The sequence below is a fragment of the Phoenix dactylifera genome, chromosome 5 (genome assembly GCF_009389715.1).
Source record: "Phoenix dactylifera cultivar Barhee BC4 chromosome 5, palm_55x_up_171113_PBpolish2nd_filt_p, whole genome shotgun sequence".
NCBI lineage: Eukaryota > Viridiplantae > Streptophyta > Magnoliopsida > Arecales > Arecaceae > Phoenix > Phoenix dactylifera.
Window position 1 is genome coordinate 16,873,876 of NC_052396.1, and position 15,755 is coordinate 16,889,630.

General features: G+C 36.5%; 1 protein-coding gene across 4 annotated transcripts; it reads right to left on the minus strand.

Annotated features, from left to right (window-relative positions):
- Positions 1 to 1,645: 1,645 nt before the first annotated feature.
- On the minus strand, positions 1,646 to 8,960 carry LOC103712465 (UPF0415 protein C7orf25 homolog). 4 transcript variants are annotated; one of them, XM_008798993.4, is made up of 4 exons: positions 7,988 to 8,957; positions 5,639 to 5,805; positions 2,810 to 3,044; positions 1,646 to 2,661 (listed from the first exon to the last, which is right to left on the minus strand). In XM_008798993.4, exons 1-3 carry the CDS (start codon positions 8,906 to 8,908, stop codon positions 2,837 to 2,839), a joined length of 1,296 nt encoding a protein of 431 aa, XP_008797215.1. In that variant the 5' UTR covers positions 8,909 to 8,957; the 3' UTR covers positions 1,646 to 2,661; positions 2,810 to 2,836. The 4 variants fall into 4 exon arrangements, 3 of the variants coding, with proteins under 3 accessions (XP_008797215.1, XP_008797214.1, XP_008797213.1); XM_008798992.4 differs by having other exon boundaries at positions 1,646 to 2,666; XR_604938.4 differs by lacking the exon at positions 1,646 to 2,661 and adding an exon at positions 3,393 to 3,495 and having other exon boundaries at positions 2,668 to 3,044; positions 7,988 to 8,960.
- Between the last annotated feature and the right edge of the window lie 6,795 nt (positions 8,961 to 15,755).

Below are 15,755 nucleotides of genomic sequence, written 5' to 3' on the forward strand. Positions count from 1 at the left end.
CTATCCTTCTTTGGAATTAACAGGAGTCTAGTAGGTAGAGAAAGAAATCGAAGAGAAATTTGTTCCTGAATGAGAAAAGGCAACAAATTGATGATAGGGGTTTACCACGGATGAATTTACCGGGAAATCAATTTCCCACTCAAATTAGAATTTGTAGGAAAACCGAATTAAGAATCTCATATGATTTTACCGAGAAATTAACTCTAAATACTACATGGGGCCTAAGAAACCTACCTGTGTATGGGATCACAAACCTTCTTTTAGAAGTAGTCCTCGTTACCTTCTAATTTATGTGCGTCCATGGTTTTCGATAAACTAAAGAATTCGCACTTAATTTCACCATTAAGAAGATACATGTAAATATCTGTAAGGTAAAAACCCTAAGATCGTCTTAGTATATACAGATACGATAAATTTCAGATGTTATAGTAGTTATGAGTTGGATGCATTTATAGGCATGGGGGCTGGTTATCGCAGGGCAAGAGAAAACACAGTTCCAATAGAAAAATAGCAACACATGGATGTGATGTAGGGAAATTTTCACATACACCCTCTTTATCTTTAAAAATTTTCAAAGTGGCCCTTCATCATTCCCAAATGATCCTACCATCATTTCTCTTAACAGTATGGTATCACTTCACCGTATACCATAATTCTATTGTTTAATCAAAATGTTCGTATTATCATTTTTTTTGGAAGTCCAGTATTGGTTTAATGAACAAATGGAAAGCAAGATTAGAGTCTCGGATCAACCACCATTGGAACAAAGTTTATGTGCGATCACCCACCACACGACCTAAAATATAGAAATTTTGATCTCCGGTAAGCCATGTGCGGAGTCTCCAATTTAGAGTTCACATTGGTTCAATTTTGATCTAGCTTAGTGTAAATCCGCAGTTGGATCATCGATCGCATACATCTCATTTATTCATCTGCTTGCATAAATCTCAAGGTGACCAATGGATGATCCAATGGTGGATTCCACTTTGATTGAAGAGGGCCACGCGAGTCTAGGTGAAGAGATCCACCCTAGCAGCTATTGATGCTGCTCCCTCCCATGATGGCGACCCCAATAGCGCTAGTTTACTAGATGATCCAATAGCAGATTCCACCCCACTGCCCCTAATAATGCCCCTATTCGTCATAATCCGCCGCTGGCATCAACAAACGTTCATGGCCACAACCTGCAGCAATAGCCAATCACCATCACAGCCAACAACCTATTGCTGGCAAAAATCATAGCCCTAACCCCAACCATAGCCCCTTGATGAAGGATCCCTTTGCATGCAATGGCGGTGGACGATGGTAAGGGCATTAGGGTGGCAGTGCCCACCCTCAAAGAAGGTAGAGAGAGAGAGAGAGAGAGAGATCGAAAGAGAGGGAAGGAGAGAGCAATAGGGAGAGAGAACAAGGGCTTTGACCCTCCATTGGGGAGAGAGAGAGAGAGAGAGAGAGAGAGGGAGAGGGAGAGAGGGAAAGAGAGTCGGCACTGTGCCATCCTCAAGGGAGAAAACAAAGAGTGGGAAGGGCCAACTCAGTGCCCACTTATCGATGCAGGCATTGGCTCAGTTCTAAAGGGGCGTAGCAGAAGAGAGAGAGAGGCGTCGGAGGAAACAACTCAAGAGTTCATATTTTACTCGTATTGTGAACAAGCCCCAAAAACTTCGCTTCTCTTTTCATCATTTCACAGTTACATCGGTTAGCATCGTATCACAATTGAACATGCTGGCTCCACTGGAACCACCAATGACAATCTTGGTTCAATGAATCAAGCATGGGACATTTTCACCTTTACAGCAATACTGATCATGTACAGTAATGAACAACAGAGCATCTAAATTGATGAACAAGTAAACCATCATTAAGATGCACTAGCTGTTGGTCAAGACAACGGAGACCCCTCGGTCACAACAAACAAGATATCCATCTCGGTGTTACCACTGAAACATAGCGGATTTAATTCTTCTCAGTCGACAGAACTGGGAATCCATATGCACCCAAGCAGTTGACGAACTCTGAAAGTGAGGATTTCTCCTGCAGTTTGTGGAGCATCTCCCTCACTCATTCCTTCCCTCAAATTTAATTTATACTCGGTCCTAGTGTGTATACTTACATTAATGACCATCTCATATTCCATAATTGAGTTTCTAATGCCCTGCATAGTTTTATATGTATCTCCATTCCGAGCCTTTTTTTATTTGATATAAATAACAAGCAGTATCTCTCTGTCATCTTTTAAGATTACCAAAGTGCAAGATGGAAATGAGAATAAGATGAAAAACACAGACATTGTCATACATCTTGAAACCAGAAAAGGTCTGTTAAAAATTACTGTTTGTCTAAATTTTATCAATATAAGGAAGTGACTTGGCTTTATTTTTAGCAACAGCAGAGCCACACTTCACCCTTACTTGGAGCTTTAATAACTGTTAGCGTTTTCGATTATAAGACGAACTTATATAAGTTTTGAAGCACAAGACTGATTATGTATTAAAGTCGTTAAAGTTGAAATCCAGAAAACAATTTGAGCAGGTTGCTCGGAAAATTCAAACCTCTAGACAGCTACGCAAGTTACTGGATTTTAGGTATCTAATATCTCATGTTTGTTGTCCTTCTTTTCATATTGCCATGGTTCACGACAATGCCACTACCTCCGCACCTCTGGACTAGTAACAAAGCAAGATTAAGTCAGCCCTCTTTGCATTTTGAATCAAAAGGAACATTGGGAATGGTGTTGAGCTCTATCAAGTGATTTGCAATCATCGCCAAGGAAATGAAACATATCATATGACTAACGATACAAACTTACCCTCATAAAGCTGTCATTCTAAAGACACTAATCCCCCGTTAGCGCACGCGGTCTATGTTCGATGGTCGACAAAGACAAACCAGTTTGTGAAATTGCTCGTACAAAACCCATATTGGCAGTCAAAGTCGGAGAATGCCAATGATCCCCTGTCCCAAAAACAATCTTGTTCTTCAAGGCTATCTTTCTTGTTGTGGGAAGACCCATCACACGAGCTGAAGGATTGTCTGGCACGACCCTGCTCAGGCAAACCGATTGGTCAGAGAGAGCATTATCATCGTGCTTAAAAAATAAACATTAATAAGTTAAAGATAGAATCGCAAAATTGGCACTTGTTTGAAAAAAGAAAAGCTTTGCCTGACAAAATAAAATAGAAGTGGTTAACTTAATCTAATATCATGAAGTGTAATTCTCTACATTCATATGTTTCGTATTTGTATCATATGGAAGTATATAATATAATGAAAGAACAAAGAAGTCAAAAGAATAAATTAGAAAATAATCTATTTTGTCATGATGTATATATTGACAAATATTTTCTACACATATAAGTAATGAAAAAATACAGGAAATGCAAAAAACTCACTTGTTGTATGAACTCTTTGTAGGCCTGCAACTGGGCCTGGACTAAGCCAACGCGCGCATGACATGGCCCTAACCTGGTTTTCTTTCAGGTCACAATTTTAGATCTGGAACCAACCCATTAGCTAACAAAGTCAGGGACGTCCAAGGAAAAAATTTTAGACCCATCATCATTGGGTCGTGTCAGGTCGAGCAGATGAAACCCAACTAAGTGAATCAGGGTGCAAGTTTGGGTCAGGTTTCTCTAGGTTCCAGGCCAATGCAAAATAATAACAAAAGTACAATGTTTATTCTATGTTTATGACAAGATCAGTAATTTAGTTCATACCTGATTTTTGATTTGATTAGTTTATGGCTGTGTTTAATATTGAATAATGATAAGCTATGGGACATTCTAGAATCTAAATCAACCCCAAGTGAAATAAAAAATATCACAACGTTCATAAAGGATTAGAGAAAAAATCATCAAAGGCAACCTTTTCTATTTAAGAGGTAGAATTTCAGCATTCATGTTAGCAAAGGTTAAATTGCTTAGTTGATTTTTAAAATAGAATCAATAATAAGCACACCAATTTTTCTTTTAGGGAATTTAACACCCAGTCCTTTCTTTGACTGGGCTTTAACAGGCAGTCCTTTGACCACTAGCATTTAACTTTTAGTCCTGCACACATTTATGCAAGATTTGCACACACTTGCACTTATGTTGCACACACTTATACTAGTTCTTGTACATAGTTACATTGTCCCTGCACATGATTATACTATTCCTGCACATACTAATATCTGTGAGTACACAGTTATTTGTAACTGTACATTACCTGATTAAGATGCTTCATGAGACCTAAAATAACTACTCCATAAAACCTCATTTGCTTAGAGGAGAAGAGCCCTAAATGTTTCATATTCATGAAATCTCTAGACTAAGACTAATCATACATAGATAGAAACTAAATGTTCATGAATCTAAAACAATTATTGAATGGATCTTCTGTCAAGAAGTAGAAAGAGAGAGAAACTTACATCAAATTCTAGGTGCCAAATCCAAATATTGCCAAACAACCACTGTCAAATGACAAGATGTCAATGCCCTAAAAGCTCCTAGGTTCATTGGTATGGATGGGGAGGGGGGGTGCGGAAGGGAAGGAGGGAAAGGGGCAGGAATTGAGGAAGGGCAAGATCGGACAGTAATTTCTTTTCCTTTTTTTAAGTATTATTATGCAGCCTACAAGGATAAGCATTCATGAGGCACCATAGAAGGGCCATCTTGGACCCATAACTAATTTGGCTGCTGGTTCGAAACCACATGGCTTTTCTTTTAACTTACTCAAGTTTGGAAGCAGCATTTGGCTAAGTGGGCCCAAAGTCATGAAGCCTGGGACATCTGTCAGCAAATAATACAAAATTAACAGGGCCCATGGGGCATTCCATGCGTATAAGCAGTGAAGGGTTGGACACTAAAGCGAGGGAGGCCTTGGAGGTCTTTACACCACGGGGCACATGCACCCATACACTCTATGACCCTACCCGTTCCTCCACACCCCAACCCCCCAAAAAAGACCTTGCACCGCACTAGTGCCAGGTGTCTAGGTTTCTTAAAAGCGCTTGGAACTTAAATCTTTGAGAAAGGAAACATTTTCTAGACCGTACAAATATTTCTCGAAGTGTTTGACTTTTACATTGAGTTAATCATTCACTCATACATTTTCTGTCTTAGACATTGCTCTTATGACATACTATATAAATAAAAAGGAATAAATAATTCTTTAGTAATTGTCTAATATTTTTGGTCTATTATTTTTAGCACTTGAAATTGTTGAAAATCAACTGCCGTCATTGTCCTCCAATGTCTTTTAACAAGACACTCAAAAGTCTTGAGAAGTTCTGAAACATATGGTGACCTTGCACATCCTTTTGAATGGAGACATACAAACACCATCAGCCTGGCAACTATGTAATCTTTAAACATTATGTAATTACCAGGTCAAATAAGTGTGCTAATATAATAAAAAAACAAAGTGACTCTAACCAATTCCCCATTTAATAAATGAAATAAACCAAGAGTTAAAAATAGATAATACTCAGTTCTGGAGCACATAATCTTTTTTCTCTAGCAAGCTTAAGAATAGCTAGCTAGCACAAAAGCACAAGCACAATGGTGAAAGATGAGGCAACTAAAATCCCACGTGACTGTATCATATAAGTTAGTAATATACTAATACACAAAAAAGCATAGCTAGTTGAGAAACTTACAGGAGACACTTTATTAATTGAGCAGCTCTCAACTTTTCATTGGCTCCTCCACACATTGAAACAAGTTCCTTAAACTCTGAATGAACACTTTCACAGATAATACCTTTCTTTCCAGCTACTGCAATTTCTAGTTCTGCTAGAATTTGATTCTGAAGTTCAGACATCACCTGCCAATGGGTAATATGAATGATATAAAGGGTCAACCAAATCAGTAGCAAGCAACTAATGTTGAAGAAAAGAAAGGCATGTCAAAATTCACACAGAAAGCATGAGATAACATGGCAACCATATATCACCAAATGTTGCTTTGGAACTTTTCCCTGTTTTTCTTTCTTTTCCTCATTGTCTTCACTTTTGAATCATAAGAGAATAATTTGTCAAAGTATCCATCCGTCGTAGCGAAGGATGATAGGGTGGCCAAACTAGGTTATTTTTAAGCCTAAGATTGAATTATTCGACTAAAGTATTAATCACTTTCAAGTTTATTACTCCTGGATTAACATGGAACCTTGAAAATAAGAATGAAGAAACCATCATCAAACAAATTCCTAACGGCTCTAAGACTCCCTTGACTCAACATATAACTAACATAAGACCTGCTAAGACCACTGCTTTTTAGAAGTGAACTCAGGAAAAATGTCAAATGATCTCCCAAGGTTTCAATAAATAGGTGGCCTTTAATTTTCTCTAAGAAATCTATTTCACTCCTTAATCCTTAGTAGAACTAAGTGAACAACTTAAACAAACCCTGATTTGGCTCAAAATACCAAGATGAAAGTTTCTTAAAATAACAAAATAATATATGCAGGGAATGCAATCTCAAAGTAGAAAGAACTAGGACTGGTTTTGACTTCGGGACTCATCACAAGACATAAGTCCTATGATGTCCACCGTGAGGCTCTTCTTTCATAGACCGTTCAAGAATCAACTAGCAATATTTTCTCAGTTTCTCTTGGATGGGAAGAACTCACCATTGAGTATTCAGCATCATAGACCTTAATAGCCCTTTTCTAATGGTTTTTGAGTCATAACGTAACCTATAAGCACAAATGCAAATACGGGACATGGATAAAACATGATAATGATATTGCAGATACAACTAATCTTGAAAAAAAAAATAGACATCGAGAAATACAGCAAATAATATAAATAGATATGCACATGCAAAAATACACACGTGTGATATGAGTATAAACCATATATGTGATAAACAGATAATAATATAATGTCTATCATAATAACATAGACCATACTCTCTGTAATAGCAATAAAATCACAAATTCCTATTTATCCATCATGTCGACCATTAAAAAGATATTCATTTCAGGGTTCGCTATTTCAGTACCGGACCCATACTGGTGCCACACTAGCATTGTGTCGGTATGGTACAGTATGAAATCTTTTCTGTGTATCAATAGGCGTACCGAGTATCGATACATCATCCATACCGGATATTGGTACCGAACTGGTATAGTACGGTATGTCCCATACCATTCGATTTGGATTGGTACGCAAATCATGATTCATTCTTTTTGGAGGAAAAAAAAAATCCCCTTTTGTTCCCAAACTTATTCAGAAGTATCTCAAAAATAACCACAACTTTTTTCTTGATTTCAAAAAATAGGCTCGTTAAAATAAATATGCAACACATACAATAGTTGTATCCGATCGATATCAATATCCAATACATATTGGTTTGAAGTATACATGTATCATAGGCCATAGCCAGTGCAAAAAGACTTCTTAACCAAACAGATTTAAAATAACCTCAAAATACCCCTTTTCTACTGCATGAGAGCTATCCAAGCAGTGAATTCTATTTACTGGTGATATTCATCCTTCCTTCCTCTGTGCTTTCTTTACTTTCTTTTCTTTAAAATTCATTCTTCACCAGTTTCCAGTCTTATTCTCACTTTTTGAGATTTTTTTTAAGGTTTTGCACATGTCTCCGATCACTTGGTTGATTTCACTATGATTCAAGTTACCCATTCCATTATTTTGGTGCCCTTTTCTACTCTTTCATGCGATCAATGCTGATAAATTATGATATAGTCGATGCAGGACTTGGAGAATTAACGGAGCTCCCCAGGTAGAATTTCACTATCTTGGTGCCTAAATATTCATCCTAGGATGTTCCTAGAACCTGAATTGTAAGCTTAAAAGGATGGGGGAAACCTACATCCCAAATCATGCAGATCATTGTACAATTGCCCAGCGAAATACCATCTAATTGTACATGATATTTGGGCTAAAAAAATGTAAAACCCTACGGAATTTTTACTCCTTTAAGCTGCTACCTTGCTAAATGGGGCGATGAATCGAGAAACAATATGGCAAAATGCGCCTCACCTGTGCTATCACGAACTCGTAGTTGCTCTTAAATCTCGCTCTCATCTCATCCTCCGGTGCCTTCAGCAACCGCTCGCAACCGCCATTGCTGATCCCCGAAACCATCGCAACCAAAGCCGTCGTATCGAAGTTTATCACCTCCACGGGCTCCCCTCGGCTCGGAGGACTCATCTTCGAAATCAAAGAACCAAAAACGCCATCCCCCGAACCCAATTCCCCTCCATCCTTGACAACTCCCAACGGCACAACTCCATCATCCCCACAGCCCGAATCAATCTTTATCTCAAACACCTTGCTCTCCTTGGCTCTCACACCCACCCACTCCTCCTCCAACTCCTCGAACAAGTCCGAACCACCGAAAAAGTCGATCTCGACGGCGCCGAAGTCGCCCGCCATTCTCGAGGCGGCTTCATCGGCGAGGCCTCTGGAGAAGACGAAGAGGACGGAGGCGGGGGCGAGGGCGCCGGCGGAGCGGGCGGCACAGAGGACGCGCTCGACGCGGGCGTGGAGGCCCTTGGGGCCGAACCAGGGGAGGTGGTGGGGGTTTCGATCGGAGACGAGGAACCAAGCGGGGGCGCGGCCGAGGATGGCCGCGACGTCGACGTGGGCCGAGGAGGGGCGGAGGGGCTTGCAGACGCGGGAGACGGCGAGTACGGAGGGGTGGAGGAGGACGCGGGCGATGGATTCGAGGTAGCCGAGGTTGGTGGGGAGGGGACTGGGGATTGGGTGGGAGGAGGCAGAGGAGGAGAGGCGGGAGAGGAAGCGGAGCTCGGCGTCGACGAGGCGGAGGAGGGTGAGGCGGGCGGGAGGGGAGAGCTTCGAGGGAGGAAGGGAGTGGAGGAGGCGGTCGCGGAGGGCGTGGCAGCGGGCGAGAGCTCGCCGGACTTCGGTGGTGTCGGAGGTGTTTGTGGGCGGATGCATCTCTGCCGTGAGGGGTGAAAAGGACCGTACATTATCCTTCCATTTTCGGATCCGAGTCTATATCTCACACAAATTTCAGCGTCCAAGTCCAACTACTCAATTCATAAAATAAATAAAAAAATAAATTATAAAAATTCATATAAATTATGCTTACACTTAATAACTCAAAAAAAATTACATTTATCGCTTAAAATTTAATTTTATCCAACGCTTTAACCTATAATTTAACAAAATATTAATTAAATTATTTATCTTAAATAAAACCTAAATATCATATTAAACTTTTTTAAAAATGATCACAATAATTTTAAATGTCATAAAAACAGACCCAGAACATAAAAAAATGTACGTATAGTCCTCCTCTCTCAAGAATAATTTTAACTTTTTTACATGAGATAAATGATTTCACTAATGCTGTTAATTTAACTAGGTGTAAATATAGATTTTATAAACTATTAGATATAAATTTAATAAACATAAATCTCAAGAGAATTTTTGTAATTTATTCTAAATAAAAATATAAATATCCATATTCAAATATCTGATTTTTAGAATAAATTATAAAAAAAATTTTGAGATTAGGAATAACTTACACTTACATCTATAGTTTGAAAAATCTATACTTAACCCCCCTGAGGTCTATTTTTATGCAACACTTTAACCCATAATTTTGCAGAACGTTAATCAAATCATTAACCTTAAATCAGATCTGAATATCATGTCAGAAAAAATTTAGAAATAACCAAAATAATCTTAAGTGACATAAAAACTGTCCAAGAATATTATATATATATATATATATATATATATATATATATATATATATAGACACACACATGTATTTCTTCTCATCCAAAGGCAAGTTCATCTTTTCATATGGGGTCAATGGTGTCACTAGCACCATTAAGTTAGTTCTAGGTATAAGTGCAGATATTACAAACTAATGGGTGTAAGTATAATAAACGTAAACTTCAAAAAAAAATTATAATTTACTCCTTTTTATAATATTATCCAATTTTATATAATTTGTATTAAATAAAAAAATAAATGACAATATTAATATTTTTAACTTAATTTATTTTTTATCTAGTGATATCTTGATTCATAAAGCTTAACTATACATTTATATTCATATTTATATCATATATGGATATCTATACATGTATGTGTATTTATAAATAAAAAAAGGAGGATATACATATATATATACACACACATACATACACAAACACATGAATATACTATTTATCCTATCTATATCCAATCCATTTTCGACCCTAGTAAGCTTACATGAATAAATTGCATATAACTTGTATCAAACATCGTGACGTCCTAATAAAAATGGTTATTTCATCACATGAGAATACAGTTTGCATGCAATAGTTGCATACACTACTAATGCATGTATATTAAAGTTATTTGCTTTATAATATCAACATAATTGGTGACTCATTTTTCATGCAATCTATAATACTCATGCACATCTCAATGTAAAAAGATCGTATTGGATGTATTTCACAAAATTCTCTAAGCATCTTTATTAATATATTTAAAGAGAAATATGATAAAATTATTAAATAATCTTTGAAATGGTAGTAGTAGGTGCAAGTATTTTTAAGCTATAACTAATCCCTTGCTTCGGCACAATACAATTGCATAGAAAGGGATTGAGCCGGTCAACTCTCTCTCTTGCCCTATTTTATTTTAACTCCTCTTAATCTAGCCATCTCTTTTCCCCTCAAACATGTCATTTAGTACTACCGAGGATCCCATCCACTCCTAAATGTTCCCTTTCTTTGTGTTATTTTCCCTCAATTTTTCTTCTTTTCTAGCCTTTCATGTCCTCTATTTAAAAAATCATTACATATGCATGTGAACCAAAATATGGGAGTTGAACTTTTGAATGGTTTTTATCTATTTTTATTATTTTCCCTATAAAAAAGATTGTTAGAAGTTATATTGGACTTATACAAAATAATGTTGTCATCATTGTTTTAAATAACTGTGTTATAAGGACTTAGGAATGAGTTTCAAGGGTTTTAAGATCCCACAACAATAAATAACCATGTTTTTTTCCATATAAAAAGTTGATTAATAAAGTTGTGAGGTTTTGTTCGAGAGTTTTTCTCTACCAAAATCCATACACATCCTATTATACTAATTCCTTAACTGTGAGAGAGGAACTTGATGCTGACTCTTCGTGACAACTAGTTAACCCTTGGATTCAACATTGTTGATTCCAATCCTTTATCCCTTGCCTAGGTATAAGACTATTCCTTTGGATTCAGTAGATAGAATAGAATCATACCCTCTTTCCTAGTTATCCCTTGTCAAGTTTAAGACTACTCTACCTGCAGCCAAAAATGGCGTTTGGTAGTAAAAGTACAGAACATGGACTTTACTTCATGAGCATACTACCTACCAAACATTGGTTGATTTACGTATTGAACATTTTTGGTTGTATAATATAATTTTAAGTAATAGAAATAATTTATTAATTTAATCTCTCTATTTTACAAGTTAAACATAAATTAAGATGATGATGAGCAAGAGGCATTGATGCTGTTAACAATATCACGTCTTAAGTTTTTACTCTTATTAACTTCTTTGTACCCACTTGTTTATGTTTTGAGTGACAACTTAATTTGGATATTGGTTTATTTATATATATATATATATATTCAAATATACAAAGTGAATATGGTAATGAAATTAATAAACTGTTAAAGTTTCTGAAGATGCTTTAAGATGAAACCCGACTTTTACTTTGCTTGATCTGATTTGGCCTAGTGCATGATCCAATTACGAAATTGTAACTATTGGATTACATTTTATAGTTACCTGTTTTGTACCTTTTGTTTTGTTGTTAATTCAACTATCATTTTTGGCTAGGCTGACCGTCGACGGGGCCAAAGTGGTGAATCCTTACCCAACCCTGGCTATATGTCTGTTCCTGGATCTCCGAAATGTAAGAGGTACCACTTGGACTTGATGGCCCTCAAAGTACAATAATTTATATATGTTCGATCCGAGGTCGGAGCACAGCTCTCACGTCGGTGAAAACCGAACTGAATGAGATGACCGAAGTGAGAAAAAATCGGTCGGCTTCGAAAATGACCTACAAGAAGTTCATTTGCTGAAAAGTTTCCGGCAGAATGCTCCGATACTTAAGTCAGAATGATAGGGAAACAATGTGGAAGAAAGAAATTTTATAAAGAAAAATCTCCAAATGGACTTACTTGAAGACCCTTAGGCTACGTCTTTATATAGGATAGTATGCTGATGCGTTAATTGATTTAGCGTGATATGCTTTAATTAGAAGAAAACAATCTATTGCATGTTTATAACGTGGAAATCGTCCCGCGTAATCAGTACGCAGCGGTCATCACGCTGATCGTGCATTTACTCCATGCAGTATTGCCATAACTGCCGGTCTTCATTAGCACTAGCACAGTGGTTTCTTGGGTTTTACCGAGGTTGTTCACCTTTACTAATATCGAGGCCAAAAAGATCGATCTAATCTGAGATCGAAATGTCTAATATTTTTTTCAATCATGTTTCATATTAAAAAAAAAAAATCTTTCTTTTATTATTTTTTTGCCGGGTGATGCACCATCCATGACCACATGGAGGGGCATGCGTAGTGCACCATAAATGTTTGTTTGCGATGCCATCCATAAAATTGGTTAATAAATGAAGTAATTAAAGGAATGGGAATCATGCCTTCATGTTTAAAAGGATTTTATTTTTGACGCATAATTTATCTTGGCAGGAGAATGGTGGTGGAAGAACCACCTATTAGAATTATTTAGGCCATGTTTGGGGGAGCTTTTGGAGGGCCAGAAAGCATTTTCTGGCCCTCCAAAAGTACTTTTAGATGAAAAACTGTGTTTGGTAAATTTTTTAAAAAGCTGTTTCAGCTTTTGCGGGAAGCTGAAAACAGCTTTTAGGAGAAAGCTCCAATTTGAAGCTTTTGGGAGGAAGCTGTTTCAGTTTTTTCGGAAAGCTGTATTTTTGACAAAAATACCCATATTAAAATAACATAATTACATAGTTTGTCCTTTTATAAATCTAAAAATCTGCTGTAGCTAAGAACCCTATCCGTCAGACTCCCTTCCATAAGAAAAGGTATTTTTCTTTTCAATTTTTGTATGCATCTCTTGAACCACATTTTAGAAGAAAAAAATTTTAATCCTTTTCCATACCTTCCAAAATCAATCTATTGTTTTTTTTTTATCATCAACCTCGCGGCCCGCGCTGAGGTTCTCCTCGAGCGTGGACCACGAAGAAGAGCCCCTGGACAGTGAAAAATTATTTTATGGGAAACTATGGAAAATTATTATAGAAAATTATTTTATACTAATAATTATAATATTTTATACCTTTATTTTTGTATTATACTATAAATATAATATCATATTATATTATATCATAATACATTAATATGTTATATTAAATAATTATTATAGAAAATTAATTTATACTAATAGTTATAATATTTTATACCTTTATTATTGTATTATACTATAAATATTATATTATATTACATTACATTATAATACATCAATATGTTATTTTAAATAATTTAATATTATGTTATATTATGGAAAATTAATGTATAATAATAATTATAATATTTTATACCTTTATTATTGTATTATACTATAAATATTGTATTATATTACATTACATTATAATACATTAATATGTTATTTTAAATAATTTAATATTATGTTATATTATGAAAAATTAATTTATACTAACAATTATAATAATTTATACTTTTATTATTGTATTATACTATAAATATAATATATATTACATTATATCATAATACATTAATATGTTATGTTAAATAATTTAATATTATGTTATATTACCAAATATTAATTTACTCTAATAATTATATTACTATTATGCTATATTAACATAATATTATTTTATATTACAATAATATTATACTATATCGCATATTTATGTATTAATTTATGTTATGTTTTATTATGTTATGTTGTATAATACTATGCAATGTCCTTTATGGTAATTTTGTTATACAAAAGTACTTTCTCAGTTTGTTTACCAAACACAAAATAAAGTACCACAGCACTTTACGAATGTAGTTACCAAACAGCAAACAGCTTTTTATAACAGCTCTACTTCAGACAGCTCTACTTCCAACAGCTCTACTACCAACAGCTCCCCCAAACAGGGCCTTAGATGAAGACAAATTAAAACGCATAACTTCCTCGAGTGGAATCAGGACTAGATTATAATGTGTTTTGAGCTATAGCAATCATTTCATCCGTGTTCATCTGCACACTTAATAATTGATTGATTGGGATGGCGAATGCTCTGGAATCCAGAGTCGTAGAATTTTCATTTAATATGAATAAGTTTGCGATGAATTGAAAGGTTTCTTTCTTTCTTTCTTTTAAACCGGCCGAGTCCAAGCTGAACCCAACCGGTCCCATATGCTCGCACGTGTTCCTTCCCCCATTATTTTTGAGGAAACTTCATGGAATCGGCGGTCATAACTCCGGAGATCCCACCAAAAATCAAAAAATTTTAGGGCAATTTGGGTTTGACTTGAACTCTAGGATCACGCCTATTTAACCCCTCATCTTCCTCTTTTGAGATCCACCAAAGATTAGGCAAAAAATCACTCCAATTTCAAGTTTTTCTTTTCGGGTTCTTTCTCTATTTTTTTCCACTGGGAAGGATAACCGAAGTGCCTTGCCGAACCGAGGTAAGGCTCCTTCTTTTCCCTCTCTTCTTCTCTGTTGATTCTATCCATGTTCGCCGTGATTAGAGCTGGCGAATTGCTAGGAAGTTGCCAAAATAGGGCATCCCTATTTTGGCCTTCATCGTCCTTATTTCGTCATCGCCGACTGCCGATTTGGCTGGGGTTGCGGCCGCCATGGCCACCGTTGAGTGGGGGGCAGGCCACCCAGGCTGCCACCCCTTAGACCTACGAAGGAAAAAGGAGAAAGGCTTGGGCCGAACATAAAGAGAGGAGAGAGATGATTTCTCTCTCTTCTTTCCTCTTCTCTCTCTCCTCTCTCTATTTCTCTCTCTAATTTCTCTCTCTTTCTTCTTCCTCTTTTTCTCTCTCTTGGTGTCTTTCTCTCTCTAGTTGACCCGGGTAGATGGTAATAGAGTCTTGGGAGACTTGGTGAATGACACCTAGTAGACACCAGTAGGAAGTTTAGGTTACTAGTCCATTATTTGATTTTCTTTTGATAATCGAATTTGATTCTGTGGAGAAAGAATCATCTACGCAAGAAGGTTCTGATCGGAGTACTCTGCAACCCAGCTTATAAACCATAAAGTGGGTCAGTGATTATTGTGTTTAGTCATTCTTCGGTAAAGGTAAAAATTGGTGTACTCGGTCACTAAATATATATATGTGTGTGTATATGTTTATTGGTTTGTATTGCTAGATTTGCATCATGAGATTTACATTGATAAACTTGGTTTGGCATGTAATAATATGTTTTATATGATTTTCAGCACAAATATATTCGTATGGTTATTATATGTATTGGATATTGAGAACATGATTATGTGAACAAAGATACCTTGAATTTGAGAGAAAATCACAATAGAAGTGGTAACTGATTTGAGAAGAGTAACATGTAAATCAGACGGACAAGATAAGATTTGAACTAACCTCATCATGGCATAGCACCTATGGGCTGACGCATGAGATGGTCTCCAGGAACTTATGCGTAGGTTAGCCTCTACGAGCTTACACGTGGAATCTTTATAGCGTCACGGGCTGACACATGGGAATAGCCTCCACGAGCTTATGCACACGATAACCACCACGGGCTCATGCTTGGAATCT